The 17,336-nt window shown below is 38.1% G+C and overlaps 1 protein-coding gene across 1 annotated transcript in view; it reads right to left on the reverse strand.

The window, feature by feature from the left end:
• Positions 1 to 3,954: 3,954 nt before the first annotated feature.
• LOC118809689 overlaps positions 3,955 to 17,336 on the reverse strand; it is a 32,411-nt gene continuing 19,029 nt past the window's right edge. Inside the window, exons 21-34 of the mRNA XM_036573213.1 lie at positions 16,845 to 16,969; positions 14,181 to 14,444; positions 14,010 to 14,108; positions 13,766 to 13,883; positions 13,315 to 13,442; positions 10,774 to 11,037; positions 10,603 to 10,704; positions 10,390 to 10,507; positions 8,443 to 8,550; positions 7,351 to 7,529; positions 6,076 to 6,239; positions 5,742 to 5,987; positions 5,363 to 5,525; positions 3,955 to 4,318 (exon numbers count right to left, since the gene is read on the reverse strand). Coding sequence (XP_036429106.1) covers positions 4,214 to 4,318; positions 5,363 to 5,525; positions 5,742 to 5,987; positions 6,076 to 6,239; positions 7,351 to 7,529; positions 8,443 to 8,550; positions 10,390 to 10,507; positions 10,603 to 10,704; positions 10,774 to 11,037; positions 13,315 to 13,442; positions 13,766 to 13,883; positions 14,010 to 14,108; positions 14,181 to 14,444; positions 16,845 to 16,969 — 2,183 coding nt within the window. The 3' untranslated portion in view covers positions 3,955 to 4,213. The remainder of the gene's footprint in view (positions 4,319 to 5,362; positions 5,526 to 5,741; positions 5,988 to 6,075; positions 6,240 to 7,350; positions 7,530 to 8,442; positions 8,551 to 10,389; positions 10,508 to 10,602; positions 10,705 to 10,773; positions 11,038 to 13,314; positions 13,443 to 13,765; positions 13,884 to 14,009; positions 14,109 to 14,180; positions 14,445 to 16,844; positions 16,970 to 17,336) is intronic.

Raw genomic sequence — 17,336 nt, forward strand, 5'->3', positions numbered from 1 at the left:
GTTTATGTTCTCGAGACCCAGACCGGACTTGAGTACTACAACACTATGATCTGGAGATAAAGGTGTGAAAGTTCCTTAAAAAACATGCAAACCAGCATGCTTGACCTGCACTCAGGCTACACTGCTCAACATGACCAGACGGAAAGTGGTTTTCACCTCTTTTAATACACCTCTGATCGTCCTTATAGACGGCTATAAATTCACAAAATGATTCGAGCACCATTGAGCGGTCCTACCGAGCACACGCATATCATTAGTACAGCGTTGTAACTGTTTTGTTGTGTTTTAATGTTAATTCAATACAGATTCAGCTTAATACTACTTACTCCCTGATGAGCTGATTTATCAAAATATCCAAATTATTCTTTTAATGCTGGAACTATTTTCTGATAAGAACAATTGCCAGCTTCTTGTTTGAAATTAAAATAGTGCAACACTTCCATTCTGATGCCTGAGGCATTGTAACATCTGTATTTAAGGTGGAACGGGAAAATTCAAACAAAAAGCTGGACAATGAGAAGCTAAATTCAGCTTCACAGTTTTAATGCTGGTAGATTTAAGGTCATTTAAGCTATCACAGCAGCATACCGAAAGGATTTATGTATGGAGCTAACTATAAAAAAGCACGATAGGACATTTCAACAAGGCAACGTTAGCACATTTCTTCAGAACACCAGCCAAACATTAGCATAGCTTAGCGACATCAAATTGATGCGCAGCAGCTTTAGCATATGTACTTTACGACTCTTTAACAACATTGTAAGTCAGAGATATCCAGTGATATATGAGCAAAAATGTACGCAGGACAAGACGTATCAGGTTCTGAACATTTTTATTTACTACAGGGTGTGATAGAGGCGCTTTTTCGAAAACACTTATTTTGTGAGAGAGAAACTGAGCTTAGACCCAGAGTTCCAAATATGGACATAACGCAAAATACACCCTTAGAAAACCCATAGAAACCATGAAGTGTTTTTGTTGGTTCCTGATGGTTTTGTAATGTGTTTTGGCTTTTTAATGGATTAATACTACAGTGTAGAAGATCCTAATGGCAGAGGTAAGTAATGAATTACATTTACTCTTGTGACTGTACTTGAGTACAGTTTTCCCTGTAATGGTACTTTTTGGAGTAGAATTAAATCATAGTACTTTTACTCTTACTTGGGTTCATTTTCACTAGCAGAGCGGACTGTGATCAATCTCAGCTCTCAGAACTTTTTTCCTGCATAATATCATGTTTTGCTTTAGTGTTTTTTTGTACGGATTATTTCCAATTATGTAGCTGAATCAGCTCAGAAATATATTCAGGTTGTGACTCGAGTACTTATTATTTTTTTTTAAATAAACTACTTATTTATTCTTACTTGAGTAATTTTATTTACTAATACTCGAGTAAATTATCACTACAGTAACAGTTCTTGTACTTAAGTAGGGATTTGCAGTACTTTTTACACCCCTGCCTAATGGTTTAACAGCTGACCAATGGCTGATGCTAAATGCATTTGATCGTTTCCAGATGGGATCAATACATAAGTTTTAGTTTTAATTAAATTTTGTTTTTTAATGGTGCTTTTTCAGCTTTTTCAGTATAACGCATGACTTGTGGTCTACGTATATGACTCCTGTCGTGGTTCCCTCTTGATGGTTGTAGGTGGGGCATTAATTACTGCGACACAGCGCCTGTATAACGTGTTTTCCCGGTCAGTCGTCAAAAGCGTCGTGGATGCTGAACGGTAAGCAGGCGGTTCCGCTCTTTCCCACGTATTTCTCTTTTTAAGCATATAAGGATGCTTTTAAAGTCATTTCTAAGGATTTAAACACTGAACTGTGAAGTCGTAGTACTGTTGTACATGTATATGCGATGTTCTCTCCAGACTCCTAAGTGTAAACGGCGCTTTTAATGCCAGAGTTGGAACCTCAGTAGTTTTTGTTTTAATGCCTCGTGCAGGCAGGAGAGAGAGAGAGAGAGAGAGAGAGAGAGAGAGAGAGAGCGCGCGAGAGAGCCTCGGCGCATGCGCGCTGTCACCCAAGCCTCTTGTGTTCAGGTAAGTTTTACTGTTTAAAATGATGAGCAAATTTCAACAGTTTGCTCACTAAATAACTGTATTTTTCTCTTGTCAAAGCTTTTTGTCTGTTGTAGTCTCTCAGTTTTCCAGCCAGTTTAAATTGTAATTCTCTATGTACATTTGTTTTGAGGTGTCCATATAGAACTCACCATTGCTTCTAAGGGAGGCAAATCCAGCCAAAAAATTAGAACATTAAAATTTAAACAATAAAATGTAAATGCAAACCTCTTTTCGCCATTTCTTTTTCCAAACATCTGCGCAAATATCCTGCCAAAATTGAAAATGAAATGAAATACCTTCATTTGCAATTTCGTTTTTCACATGAGCACGAGTCATTTGTGACAAAAATAAAAATAAATTTAAAACAGCTATTTGTCATTTCATTTTAGTCGTTATTCTGGTATTTCATGGCCAAATCTAAAATGAAAAAGCTAATAGAGAAAAGAAAATCCAAGCTTCACTTTGGCTTTGGCTTTTCTCCATGAAATGCAGAATACGTGTCAAAACTAAAATCAAAATGCAGTGTTTATCTTCTTATTTCTTTTTCATAGCAATCGGCTGCATGTCTGACAAAATGAAAATGCAAAATGGATAAATCAACAGCAAAGTGACAGTTTGTGATTCAGTTTTTTGGTGTGGACGCGCTTGAAGTGTCAAAATGAAAAGGCAAATGCAAACGAACATCAGCGCCACCTGCTGGAGATTTACTTTTCATTTGCCACTTTGCTTTTTTGTTTTCAAACTGACAAACATGCAAATATATGTTAATTAGCACTAGGCAGGGTTACGGGGTACATTTTAGGGCATCCTCAGACCTCCAAGTCAGAGCGGCATCATTCCTCAAAAGCTAAACAACTTCGAGTCTCGAGAAAAACGTATTAAATTTATTTTTATTTATTCTTATTTTTGTCACAAATGACAAAAAATGAAATTGCAAATGTAGGTATTTCATTTCATTTTCAATTTTGGCAGGATATTTGCACAGATGTTTGGAAAAAGAAATGGCAAAAAAAAAATGTGCATTTACATTTTATTGTTTAAATTTTAATGTCTTTTTTGGCTGGATTTGCCTCCCATATGTTTCATGTGTGAATCGCTCAATTGGATGCAGCTCAAATCTAGAACCCAGTTTAACTTTCAAAACTTCAGCCATCGTTCTCCTCAGTTCCCAAACGCTTACAGAGTGTTGTTAAACGAAGAGGTGATGCCGTACTGTGGTAAATATGTCTCTGTCCCAACTTTTTTGAACGTGTCAAATTCAAAATGGGGACATATATTTTCACTAAAATTGAAAAGTTTAATCATTTCATATGTTGTATTTGTTCTATTTTAATGGAGGACTCCATTGATTTTGCTTAATCATTCAATGGTTTAGATGTTAACAAAATCATTCAGAGGGGTTTGGTGTGAAATGCGCCTTTCTAGAGAAATTCATCGAGTCAGAGTTGTTCGGTATTGTAGTACTAGGAACCAGACATCCTTATATCTACACTATAGATATCACCATTTTATCTGCTGTTCAAAATGACCAGTGAACTTGCATGTGCCTTATAAGGTTTTATGTTATGCTGATGGTAAAATAGTGCTAAAAAAAAAGTTTTCTGTCTGTACTACGGCAGGTATTTTGTTGTTTGGGTTGACACCGTTGCGTTGCACGGTCAGCAAAACTCAGAACTTATATGAGTAACTTGTTCATCAGAGGAGCTGCGATAGAAACAGTGCGTCGGTTGCCATTACAAGTACCAGAAATCCTGAGGTTGTGGCTAATTGTTTTGATGCTGCACGCAAATACCAAAGTCTCTCAAATTCAGTAGGCATGAGAAGGGCATCCAACACCATAAAACAAAGAAGAGAATTCTAAATCTTCTAAAATAAAAACAGAAATGAAAATGCTTAAGACGTTTATTTCACTGATAATTCAACAGAATTAAGGCTCCACAATCACACCCAAATTTCCACTGTTAAAACATTCTTGAAATTACAAATTGCAGTTTAATTATGATTTAATTATGATCATTTGTGTTCAACGGTTATTAAGTAATTAGGTAGTAACCTTTTGATTTCATATAGGAATTAACAACAGCAATGAAAATAAAGAAATTTTAGCATAGCCCTTTAACAACAAATGCAAGCGTCAACCAAGTAAATCAGAAGCTCATGCTGATGGAAGTTGTGTCATGGAAGTCCACAGATCTGCGTCTTCTGGCAAGGGGATGCTCATCATCGTCATCACCATCATCATCATCACACGGCTGAGAAAGAAAATCGAACATGAGAGTTAGTCAACACTGTTCGTCGTATTTCAGCAATTGCTAACTTGCACTGTAGTTTTACTGTGAAAGTACAGTAAAATTTAATGGTCAGTACCCGTATGTCGACAGAAAGAGTCAATGCATATAAATAATATAAATGCAAATTATTTGTTGTGTGATGAGAATGAATCTGATGAAGCAGTTGGGTCTAATTCTGAGTGATGATGCTGAACCAGCAACATCTGAGTTTTAGCTATATAAATTTATGTGGGTTTACGATTAGTGTTTGCTATTAGGCAAGCACTGATATTCACTGTTGCCCTTTTTATGTGCTGTAACTGCTTATTGATTTTCAGGGTGTTTATGAACTGATTAATAAGCATTAATATAAAAATTTTAAACCATTCATAAAATCTTTATAAGGGAAGTCTTGTTAACATTTATAGAAACAGAATTTAGATTCACACAAACAATTCATCTCTTTTATTTAAGGCATTTGCACTCATTTTCATGGTGTAATTTTTTTTGTAGTATTATTGTTAAAAACAATCAAAATATTTTAAAATTTTTTAACTTTTCTAAAAAATTAAATGGCTTAAATGACTGTAATTTAATGCATTTTTACCGTCATTGGTAAAAAATATACTTCTACTGTTAATTATTAACTCTGGTTTCCTCCCACAGTCGAAAGACATGCAGTCAGGCCAATTGGATATACTAAATTGCCCCTAGGTGTGAATGTGTGAGTGAATGTATATGTTTGTCTGTCTGCCCTGCGATGGACTAACAACCTGTCCAGCGTGTATCCTGCCTTCTGCCCAGTGACCACTGGGAAAGGCTCCATTACCCCACCGTGACCCAGAGGAATACGCGGTTTCAGGAAATGTGTTTGTGTATGTGTTAGTTATCAGGTTTTGCCTGATTTTAACAGTGTACTTCAACTATTCTTTTGTGAAAGACCCGTATCAGCATCGCAAAAACTCACAAGTAATGTGTGCTGAAGAACTGGCCAGTGATTGGCTAAATGGATGATCTAAAACTCACCAGTGTGCAGTGACCTCCATCCACCAGGCACAGGTGGACCCTGCAGTGCAGGTAGAAAGAATTACTGACGCCAGTGAAGGTGAACATCCTGAAAGAGAAGTGGCTGGATATCGAGACTCCATTCTGCAACACCTCCACTGTGCCATCCTTAGGGTTAGGACACCTGGAGGGCGAAAGAAGAATTAAAGATTTGGGAAATGTAGGCTGCACATGCTGATTCTTAGGATATTCAATACAGCATTTTCATTCAAACAAAACGGCAGATTAGATCGCCACACATCACAAACACCATCTGACACCATATTTCATCAACAAAGATCATCTCCTTTCAGGAACCGAAGCTCACGTTTACTAAGATACATGATTATATGCTTCTTACTCTTTAGTGATCAGATCCCAGTGGACGTAGTAGTTCGGATCATTGTAGGGAGTGGCCCAGCAGCTGTCCAGCACAGTGGAGAACACCTGACTGTCGACTCCATCCACCTCAACAGATATGAAGACCTGCTGGTTCACTTGAAGTGTGACAGTACCGGAGAAAGGACTGGTGAATGAAACATCGCTGTAGGGCACCATGCGGATCTGGTATGTACCCTCTGTACCTGGCAGGTTCTTGCTGATCACACTGTGTATGAAGAAAAATTGTCATTTAAAGAACATTAATTCAAGACTCATACAAAAAGATTGTCTGCTGGTGATACAAATTTTGCTACCTATCGATAGCCTGGAAGGTCATGGGTGCAGAGATGCTCTGGATGAGCGGGTACACACAGGAGAAGTTAAGGTTCAGCCAGCTGTCACGACTGACCACACTCCTTGGTCCAACACTCGAGAATGACTGAATGGAGTTCTGGTAGATGAAGTGTGTTGAATTAACCTGAAAGACAGATGTTACAGTTTGAGAAAAATAAGCTTCTTCAGAATTTATTACTATCAGTGATTCTACATCATTTTCATCGTAAGAATGCAGGGTTCATTTAACGTGAACATGAAATCACATGAACACAGGCTGAAAATGAAAATACGCTGAACACAGTCTGTAGTTTTCGTCATCAAAAAATACTTCATCTCTTCACGCTCTCCTACCGCTATGTTACATCTTGGTTTGAGGTGAAGTGTAGCAATTCACTTTGTTATTGCTTTTGTTAGCTTGCTGCTTGTTGATTTATCCACTGTTATTTCATACGTACTGTCAACAGAGTCTGATGAATTACTGATGTTGCTGCTGCTGTTTTGTTTCTGAATAATACCTCAGACTTGACATACTTTGGTGACAAACAAATTCACAGCATTCAGTTCAACAGACAGTTTTATCAAGAAAGCCATCACTGAAACTCTTCGTGTAAAAACTATTTGAACAAGAGGTCTACATTCATGAAGTCAGTTATATCAACATACAACGTGCAAGCAGCTGAGCTTCAGGGTGGAGCTACAAATGGTTTGATGGCTCAAATTAGCAAACAGTGTTAACAGGATTAAGAAGTGCCATTTGTTTATCACATGTTACGAACATGTTAACCTTGACAAGATGCACCAATCAGGCATAACATTAAACCTCCTTGTTTCTACGCTCATTGTCCATTTTATCAGCTCCACTTACTATATAGGTGCACTTTGTAGTTCTACAATTACAGACTGTAGTCCATCTGTTTCTCTGTATGCTTTGTTAGCCCCCTTTTACCCGGTTCTTCAGTGGTCAGGACCTCCATGGACCCTCACAGAGCAGGTATTATTTGGGTGGTGGATCATTCTCAGCACTGCAGTAACACTGACGTGGTGGTGGTGTGTTAGTGTGTGTTGTGCTGGTCTGAGTGGATCAAACATAGCAGTGCTGTTGGAGTTTTTGATTGTACTAATTGTACAACTATATGGTGAGCTGAGCTGATAAAATGGACAGTGAGTGTAGAAACAAGGAGGAGGTTCTAGTGAAGTGGCTGGTCAGTGTGTGTAATGCCCTTATCTCTCTTTGGAAAGAGCCATTACTGTACCTCCAGAATAGTGCCACAAGTATTGTTATCAAAATGGAACACCAGTCTGCCATCTTGGGCCTCCCCTTTGCATGAGGGATCATTGAGATGGAGGACCTCTGCAGGATATCCAGCTTCAAAGAGCTGGCAGCGGGACAGAGACACTGACCTAGTAGTGCCATCACAACTCTCAGTGGCATCTGAGAAAAATGGAGTAAACAGTGTCAGAAACATTTCTCTTAAAATGGCTACAGTATCAAGTATAAAATGGCTTTTACTGGTATCTGGTGTCTGATGGTCTAAGCTGTTTTTTGATGGTCTAAGAGGTTGACAAGTTGGACCTCACAAAAACACACCCTATACTGGTTAGGCTGGTAGACCAACTTGGCTGGTCAAACTAGTCATGCTTGGTCAAGCCAGTTGACCAGCTAAACCATCAAACTCAAACAAAAACACTCTGCTTTGTCTACCAGCTTAAGCTCCTTGACAAGTCAAATGTTGCTGCAGCATGTGGCATAAATCATCAGTTGCAGCATCAGTGGGTGAATAATTGGGGGATGGAATGAACTAGATGTGCCATTTCTAGTAGCATCCAAGTGATTGTTGTTGAGAAAATGCTAATTCTTCCAAACAACTTTTAAAATGATGTCAGATGAGGTTCTTTGGAGTGACTTTATATTTCTATTAATGTGTTTTCTTGTTCGTAAAGGTAGGAGATGAAAACAAAAATCTATGAATTTTTGGCTTTGTTAGGTCATGTTATTGACATATCGAATGAATACTACAGCAGCACTGAGAAATCATGTCATTAATGGAGAACAGCAGGTTAAATAACAGAAACAGCCACCATTTTGCATCAACATTAATAGGCTATTCTCCTCACCTGTAAAGTGACCACCAGGATATATCTGGTGAAACTTTCAGTGTAATGCTTGCAGAACATAAACAGTAACTTAAGAATGGATTTTGCCTCATTAATGAAACTTTGGTGATCATTTAAAGACAGATAGCAGGAAAAGTAAATTCCAGAGTAGCATCTTCAGTTATGTGTCTCACCGACTACTCTTTAGTACTTCGGATGAATTAAAAAATTTCTTTTTAAGTGAAATTTACCAAAATGGTCAGGATCGAATCTAGGATTGCTGTTTGCACAGGCACAGCCATAAACTCCAGATCTCGCTACGCACACCTCATTCGCACTGCAGTCCAGAACCCCACAGGCTAAAGAGAGAGAAAAGTATTAGACAGACAGACACAATATGGCATGGTCAGGCACCCCATAGTTACATTATTGTAATCACATTACAGTTACTGACTTAATAAGAATTTTGTTATATTAACAATATTGGTCACACTTTATTTGGATGGTCCCTTATAGATGCTTTACAGCTACTTAAATCATTAACAAACTTTCTGGTGATCCTCAGTTGATTATCAACAACATTAGGGTTAGGAGTAGATGTAGGTTTTGTGTTGAGGTTAGGGTTAGGTTTAGGGTTAGGGATAGATTTAATAAACTCTTTCACACTGAACTTCAAGTTCAGTTGAATTTAATGGAGATTTAGTTGAATGTTATTGAAAGGCTCTGACCATTTACAAAGCATCTACAGTGAACCATCTAAGTTACATTCAACTTCAAATTCAGTGGCATTTAATGACTATTCAGTGGACCATCCAAATAAAGTGTCACCACAGTATTAATTATGTTCACACACACACACACACACACACATTTTCTAAGCCGCTTATCCTTCTGGGTCGCGGGGGAGCTGGAGCCTATCCCAGCAGTCATTGAGTGGAAGGCAGCATACACCCTGGACGGGTCACCAGTCCATCACAGGGCAATTATGTTAAATTCGTAATTATATTCAATGCATTTAAAACAATTTCCTCTATATAGATTATCTGTTATCACTATTATTATATAGTGTTATTTTTTCATGCGAGTTGAACGAAGGTTTTAATATTTAAATATGACATTAAGCCATATCTTTTTGTAAATTGTTTCAAGGCCTAATATAGAACAGCCACTCAAAGACACAAAAATTACTGACTGCAACCCTATATTTTTGGATATATAGTCGTGTCCCTGGTCAAATGACATTTTGTTGAAATTGGAAATAAGTTAACAGAAAAACACACTTCTGCACATTTTAATGTACAATTACTGTTTATTTGCTGAATTTGACTGAACAAATATTAGGGTACATTTTATATTTTTTCCAAATATTTTCAACTCAGCACAGAAACTAAAACTGTGCATTAAAATGTGCAGAAAAATCAGAAAATCAACAATAATTCCATTTGACTGGGGGTGTTCCACTACTGCATATGACTGTATGACTACTGCAGTATTTTGTTCGCATTAGTAATGGTATGACGCTCCCAACACATGGAAAAATTACCAACATAAAAGGCTAAACTATTTCTTTGGGACTGTTTATGAAATGTACAGCCTAGGCCCACAGCATAAGTGATATGCTATGATCTGTTTGGATCTCTTAATGTTTAGCAAATGGAAGAGGGAGCTGGAGGGGAGGAGGTGAGGGTGGACCAGGAAGACGGAACCGAACAGAAGTTCATTAAAAAAATAACATATAGCATTTTTAAAGAAACCTCAAAAATTAAAAAAACTGAGCAAATTCAAAAAAAAAGTTAAGCAAACTCTGAAAAACACAAGTAAACGGCATTTCATGATAAAGATCTTTTGCTTTCTTTTATCCTAAATCAACCCTGTGAACTAGTACTGTATGTTATGTCCTACCTAGGAAATCCCATACACGGATTTACTATACGAGACAGAACCCACCAAGTTTGTGAAGTCCTGCAAGCTAAACTGACCCATTTAAATGCACATCTAAGGAGTTACACTGAGGTAATTGCTTCTAAACTTTGACTTTGACTTGGACCTAAAATTGCAAAAATAGGTTAAGGAAATGTGACAGTGATGTAACAATAATCTTTCAGAATTCTCATTTTTGCATCAGGCTTACAACTTAGTTTAAAAAGCTGCACACTGAAATAAAGACAAAATAACAGTTAATTCTCTAGAGATCATACCATCAACACGGAAAGCCCAGCGACCAGGCCTTCCAACATTAGAACTCCTGGACAGGTCAGCGGTACTGGCCGTCTGAATCCTGAACTGATAGGCGTTGTCCTCTGTCTGATAGCCAGCCTAAAAAAATATTTTTAAAAAAATGAACGTTGTTAATGTTGAATATTATGAAACATTGAAATCAGTAAAGACATGCATCAACATGCTTCTCTCACCATCCAGCCTTCTGGATCATTTGGAATTTGACCGTAGTTCATCAGGACAAAAGAGACGTCACTGTCTTCATCAGAGATCAGGACTACTTGGAAAGTCACCTCCTTCAAGGGAAGAAAGATGTTAAAAACCGGCTTGGAGGCAGCGACTGAATCCTAAGGACAGACACTTACCCCCCAATCTGGTTCGAATTCCACCTTCTCCCAGGTGCCAACGAAGACCCAGGCAGCAGTGAAGTCCAACCCGGGGTACATCTGTCTAATTTCTGCTGTAGCTTGTGCTATAAGCGGTCCACTTGTTGCTTGTTGGTAGGTGATGTTTCCTCTGGTGTAAGTGTCAATGTCAGTCCACAGTGGAGCGATGATATCTTTGTTTGAAATTGGGACATAGCCGTCAAAGAAGAGGGACTCAAAAGAAAGGAAACCATCCATGCTGAGCTGAAAAAAAAATAATTAGAAATATATTTTAGATAATGATGTTCTCCAAAAGACAACATGAAAGCAACAGCTAAAACATCTCATCTTTTTGAGGTGCCCTGTAATAAAAGCATTTTGACCTGTCTTGTAGGGAAAAAGAGGGTTTGGTTTTTGGTGTTTGTCTACACCAAATACTGTTTATGAGATCCAAGAAACTCTTCATGTCATTTTTATTATCATAAACTATGCAAACAGTTTCTTGTCAACCACAGCTTATTGCATTCAGAGCAACACGTTTGGTTGTTTATTAGCTTGCTCAGTTTGAAATATGGAAAAAAAAATTGCATTAAAAAATCTTAAATATAAATCATTATTTTGCTTGTTCATTTGGCTTGACAAAGACAACTTACAGTTCTTCATTTTATTATTCAATGTTTTATTTGCATGGTTTCACAGGTTGCAGTTTTTTGAACTAAAACCACAAACCTTTGCAGGATCGTAAGGCCTATACAATAATAATGTGCTTGTGTTTTTGGAACCAATCGGATGCATGCTTTTTCACCTTAGCAACCACTTGGGATACCATAGCAACAGCCTAGTAACACCTTTGCAACCATCTGGGATGGCAATGGCTTAGCAATGGCCCAGCAACACCTTAGCAACAACCTGGAATTCCATAGCAGTGACCCAGCAGAATCTTAGTAAGCACCTTGGGATAGCGTAGTAAAACCTTAGCAACAACTTAGGGTTCCATAGCAACAGCTTTGTCAAGCCAGGTAGTGTCATTCATATTTCACTGATACTTAAGGTAAAGGTATCAAAGATGGATTTGGCTTTTAAAAATAGAGATAGTTATGCAAAGCAGAATCTTCCTCACTATGAAAAGTGGTGGTCATGCTGAGGGGTCCATTGGCTTCCAATGGTTCTGGAAACCTTAGGTTGCATGGAAACATGACCTGTGTCAAGTTCCAGAACATTCTAGAACATCCAGAAAACCTGTCCAAGAAAGCTTGATCATCACTGAATCTTCTATCAGGGCAATGATCCAAAGTATTCCCTCATATCCACATAAATAAAAATCTTTCACAATGACCACCAATGTCCCCTCACATAAAACTCCCCTGAAAAACTGGGTAGAAATGAATAGGATGGTCTAGTACCGAGAATTAAGAACTCTGAAGAACCTAGAGATGTAGGAAAGGTCTTGTTCCCTCCTAAGTGTTCCATCACAAATTAAACAACAGTTAGTTCCGGCCATGCAAGCTGATTGGTTGAGAGGCATTCTAATCGTGCTGTTATTTCGCCATAACATTGCAGGTTTTTCACAATCATTGTATCACTCTGCTAAGACACCGTTGCTAAGCAACGAGTTTGACGAGTTTATACTTTTAAGATCACATTTGACCGACAGCCGATTTGGTCAGACTCTGAAGATGAGACAACACTAAATTCCCAAACTGTCATCACCACTGAGCAGCTTTTCAGTCAGCAGCTGTGACAGAAGAACAGCTAAACAACCTGGAATCAGCCAGAAATGAACCCAATACCATTCGCCAAACGTGTAGTCTGATCTTCAGAGTCTGACCGAATCGGACTGAGCCATAAAACTTACGCAATAAAAAACAAAAAAAGCTGCTCAGTGGTGATGACAGTTTGGGAATTTAGTGTAAAGAGCTGGAGAACGAACTGCCGGCTGTGCAGCGAGTGGGCGGAGCTTGTTACTCTGACGTAGCAATAAGCTGCTTGTTAAGGAGCTATAATTTGGCGGAAGGATCTGCGAACATTAAAACATATTAAACGCCGCGTTCACGGCCCAGTTTATTAATTTATTACTTTATTTATTTAACTGTTGTATAAAAGCAAAAGAACACTCGAGGAGTGTGTTATCGCTATAACATCATGGCTGTGATGATCTACGGCGACCAAATCACAGCCGTGATGTTATTTTGCGATAACACACTCCCTCTCGGGTTCTATAGCTTAATTACAGAAGAGCACTAAGTGGTCTTATTCTGGCAAAGAAAAAATGTAAAACTGCCAAAGTGCTATAATTTTCTGGATGATTATATATTAATTTATTTGTTTGTTGGTTTACTATTTGTGTTAAAGATGTTATTTCTTATGTACAGTGGTATCATAATAAGAAATTTTATCACTATGCTCACTATAAAAACATTTATATTTAATATGTTTTACTATCTCGCTCATATTAATTGAGGCTGTGAATAATCCTGGAAGGCACTGCAACAGAACACGTCTAAAGCCGTTTTAAAAATTCTTTTCTGTTTTTTTACTTACATATAATTGTGTGTAGTCTCTTCCAAAGTAGGAGAACGGCTGGGTGAGCTGGACCAGTGTATTACCTCCATCATAGGTAACAGCACGGACAGCACCAGGTAGAACCGGGAAGAACAGCCTGAATGGAACTGGAAGAATGTTCGGAATCATTCTGTCATTATTCTTTTTGTTTTACTGGCAATAACAGTGCAAATCTATATATAGGCCCCACCAAAAGTATTGGGACAGATATAAAAGATCTGATAAGAAACATATCCATATTCATTTACTGAACTTTTCTATTTGTAAAATAACAAAAAAAATAATGTAAAATGAAAGAGGCTGAAGACACTTCTGAGATTATGAAATATGACATACTGGCCCACATTATGGCATCTTAACTGCCATGTTATGCGTACAACTGCACATTAAGTGAAAGATAGAATAACAGTAAATTCACTAGAGACTGTACCGTTAACTTCGAAAGCCCAGCGACCAGGCATTCCGACGTTAGTGGTTCTACGCAGGTCAGAGGTACTGGCTGCCTGAATGGTGAAACGATTGCCGTTGTTTGCCGTCATGTAGCCAGCCTAGAAAGAATCATTTAAATAAACTTAGATTACATAGTTATAACCATTACATGTGGCTTACTTGTCTTGGAATGTTATGAAGCACCATAACATTATTAAAAACAAGAATGAACTTGCTCCTCTCACCATCCAGGACTCTGGATCAGCAGGCATGTTCCCATAGTTCATCAGGACATAAGAGCTGTCATCCTCACCAGAGATCAAGACTACTTGGAAAGTCACCTCCTTCAAGAGGAGAAAGATGTTAAAAGTTGTCAGCTTCAATGCAGACACTGAATTTTAAGGACAGACACTTACCCCGACATCAGGTTCGAATTCCACCTTATCCCAGGTGCCGACGAAGACCCAGGAAGCTGTGAAGTCTGACTTTTGGAAATAACGCCTAACTGCGTATGTGGCCAGCTGGAGAAGAGGACCGCTTGTGGCTTGCTTGTAGGTGATATTTCCTCTGGAGTAGGTGTCAATGTCGGTCCACAGTGGGGCGATCATGTCTTTGTTTGTCAGTGAGTAGTAGCCATCACTGTAGATGTACTCAAAAGACAGGAAACCATCCATACCGAACTGAGAGAGAAATAATTACAAATATTGAGTCACTATAAAAGTCTTCTCAGACTGCATGAAAGCTCAGACTGCTGATGTTTTGAAAGAAAAAAAAAGTTCTGGTTATTATTTGTAATTTATAGATTCTTACTGACTATAGCTTGTAGCTTTCAGAGTTTTTTGTAGTTGCTTAATAGTTAGATTTTTAAATGTTTTTAAATCAGTTAACGTATATCACTTCACAGAAAAAAGCCTTGATAAAATATTTTCTCACCTATACTTCCTAAAATGGTCTGAAACCAGTTATTTGTAAACATGTGAAGGATTTGACGATGAAGAAAAATTTCACACTCATGAACGCACAAATGTAAGAAATTGAAGTTTGGGTCTTTTATCTAGTCCAGCTTCTGTGGTCCAATACACCAAATTGTCATCTGTGGAGCAAAACCTTTATCTCAAATACTGTAACTTAACAGGAGAAGGGAAAACAACTAACAAGTAATTTTGAATGGAAGTTCATGTAAAAAGATGTTACGGTTCCACTTTATATTCAGTGTCTCTAATAACTGTGTAGTTATGCATGAATAACATATGCAACAACACTGTAACTACTGATGTTTTAGTCAATGTTACAGATGGATTACAGAAGTACAGCCTATGTAATTAAACGCCTACCAACTTCAGTTTTGCTTAATGTAATTACACAAGTGTATCTTCTACAGAGGAACTTTCCTGTAGTGTTAAAGTTACACTTTAAAGTGGACAGTTCCTGTGTAATTGTTATGTAGTTACTGTGTAATAATGTAGTGGTAATATAGACATTTCTTTGGGTTTAATGCAACATGTTTAATTAATGTCATAACAGTTACATGGTAAGGGGACTCTACTGTCACATATACATACGGAATGGTTTAAAGTGGAAACTGGTTACAGTGTCAGCACTCGCAACATAAATGCTAGCTAAATGTTAGGAAAGCTGGCAGATACAGTGTAAGTAACTTCCTTTTACTGCTGGAAAAAAAACGTTTTGAAAAAACTGCTGTTTTTTGTTGTTCCAGTCTGATTACAAATGTAATTGCATTAATGTTGTTACCCTTGTGTAATTACATGAGAGAATAGGCTGTTACAACTATCAAGATACACTTGTGTAATTACATGAGGCAAAGCTGAAGTTGATATGCATGTATAATTACATAAGGTGAACTTCTGTGATCCATCTGTAACCGTGACTAAGTCATTAGTAGTTACATTGTTGTTGCATATGTTGTTCACATGTAACTACACAGTTATTAGAGACACAATATATGGTGGAACCGATTTTATTCCAAGCATTTTGGAGCATTTCTTTGGCCTGGTAATGAAGATTTTTAACACAAGTTAAAGAGCAGCTGCCATTTTAAAATCATGTTAAAAAAGGACAAAAATGCAGATATGAGATGTCGTCCTGGCATTAATGAAATATAGAGCTTTATGGTAACAAATACCAGCAATAGATGTGTACATGCAGAACAGAACTCTCCCCATTTTTAAATGTGGTGGTGAGTTTGTGATGCTGGGGGGTTGTTTAGCTTCCAAAGGCTTCTGAGAAAGCATGGAAATACAGTATGGAGCAGGTATTATTTGGACGGTGGATCATTTTTAGCACTGCAGAGACACTGACAAGGTGGTGCCTTGTTAGTGTGTTGCGCTGATGCGAGTTGATCAGACACAGCAGTGCTGCTGGAGTTTTAAACACTGTCCACTCACTGTCCACCCTACTGTCACTGCCTTGTTGGTCCACCTTGTAGAAGTAATGTCAGAGATGGTAGCTCATCTGCTGCTGCACAGTTTGTGTTGGTCATCCTCTAGTCCTTTATCAGTGGTCACAGGATGCTGTCCACAGGACGCTGTTGGCTGGATATTTCTGGTTCTCAGTCCAGCAGTGATACTGAGGTGTTTAAAAACTCCAGCAGCACTGCTGTGTCTGATCCACTTGCACCAGCGCAACACACACTAACACACCACCACCAAGTCAGCGTCACTGCAGTGCTGAGAATGATCCACCACCCAAATAATACCTGCTCTGTGGTGGTCCTGATCATTGAAGAACATGCTCCTATAAGGTAACTGATAAAATGACCAATAAAGGTAGATACAAGGTCAGTGTATGCATATGCTGCTATATTTGAGTATATTCCACCTTTTTGCTAACAGTCTGGCACTGTACCACACAAAGAAAGGGGCTGCTTATGCACCCTAAAAAATCTGCAGCAAGGCAGATTTATAAATGCTGTGTTGTTAGCCCACAGTAATCAACCTGAAATGCTACTGGTCCATCAGTTTAGACCAATACCCACTCCAGCCTTGTCTGAGGCTGTGAATAATCCAGGAAGGCACCATAAAAGAATACATCTTTAAATTCTGTTCTGTTCTTTTACTCACATATAATTGTGTGTGAGATGATCCAAAGTAGGTGAATGGCCGGTCAAGCTGGACCAAAATAGAATCTCCATCATAGAAAGGAAGACGACTAGCAAAAGGCATAATGGGAAACATCGTAGTTGGAACTGGAAGAAAGATGAGAATCATCACTGTTAATAACACTGTAATAGCACCCTCTAAGTATGAGCACAGTAAAATTTCATTTTTCTTCATGTTTACTAAATTAGTGAGCCAAAATCAGAGACTGTCTCGTTTTATGAGTATTTATTTTAAACATGTTTATTTGTTCTGGAATTATTCCACTTTTTCTATCCAGACCCCACCTAATTCTTAAAATGAGTAACTGTGGACATTGGCCAGTGGGCAAAGTACAGTTAAATGCCTTAAAATAATTAAATGCATAAAAAAGTATACTGAATGTTACTAGAGATATTTAAGAAAAACCCTAAAGCATCACATTAGCCTGTCTGCTGTGGCCCGTCAGTGAAGCAA

This window comes from Colossoma macropomum, unplaced genomic scaffold (genome assembly GCF_904425465.1).
Source record: "Colossoma macropomum unplaced genomic scaffold, Colossoma_macropomum, whole genome shotgun sequence".
In the NCBI taxonomy this organism is placed as follows: Eukaryota; Metazoa; Chordata; class Actinopteri; order Characiformes; family Serrasalmidae; genus Colossoma; species Colossoma macropomum.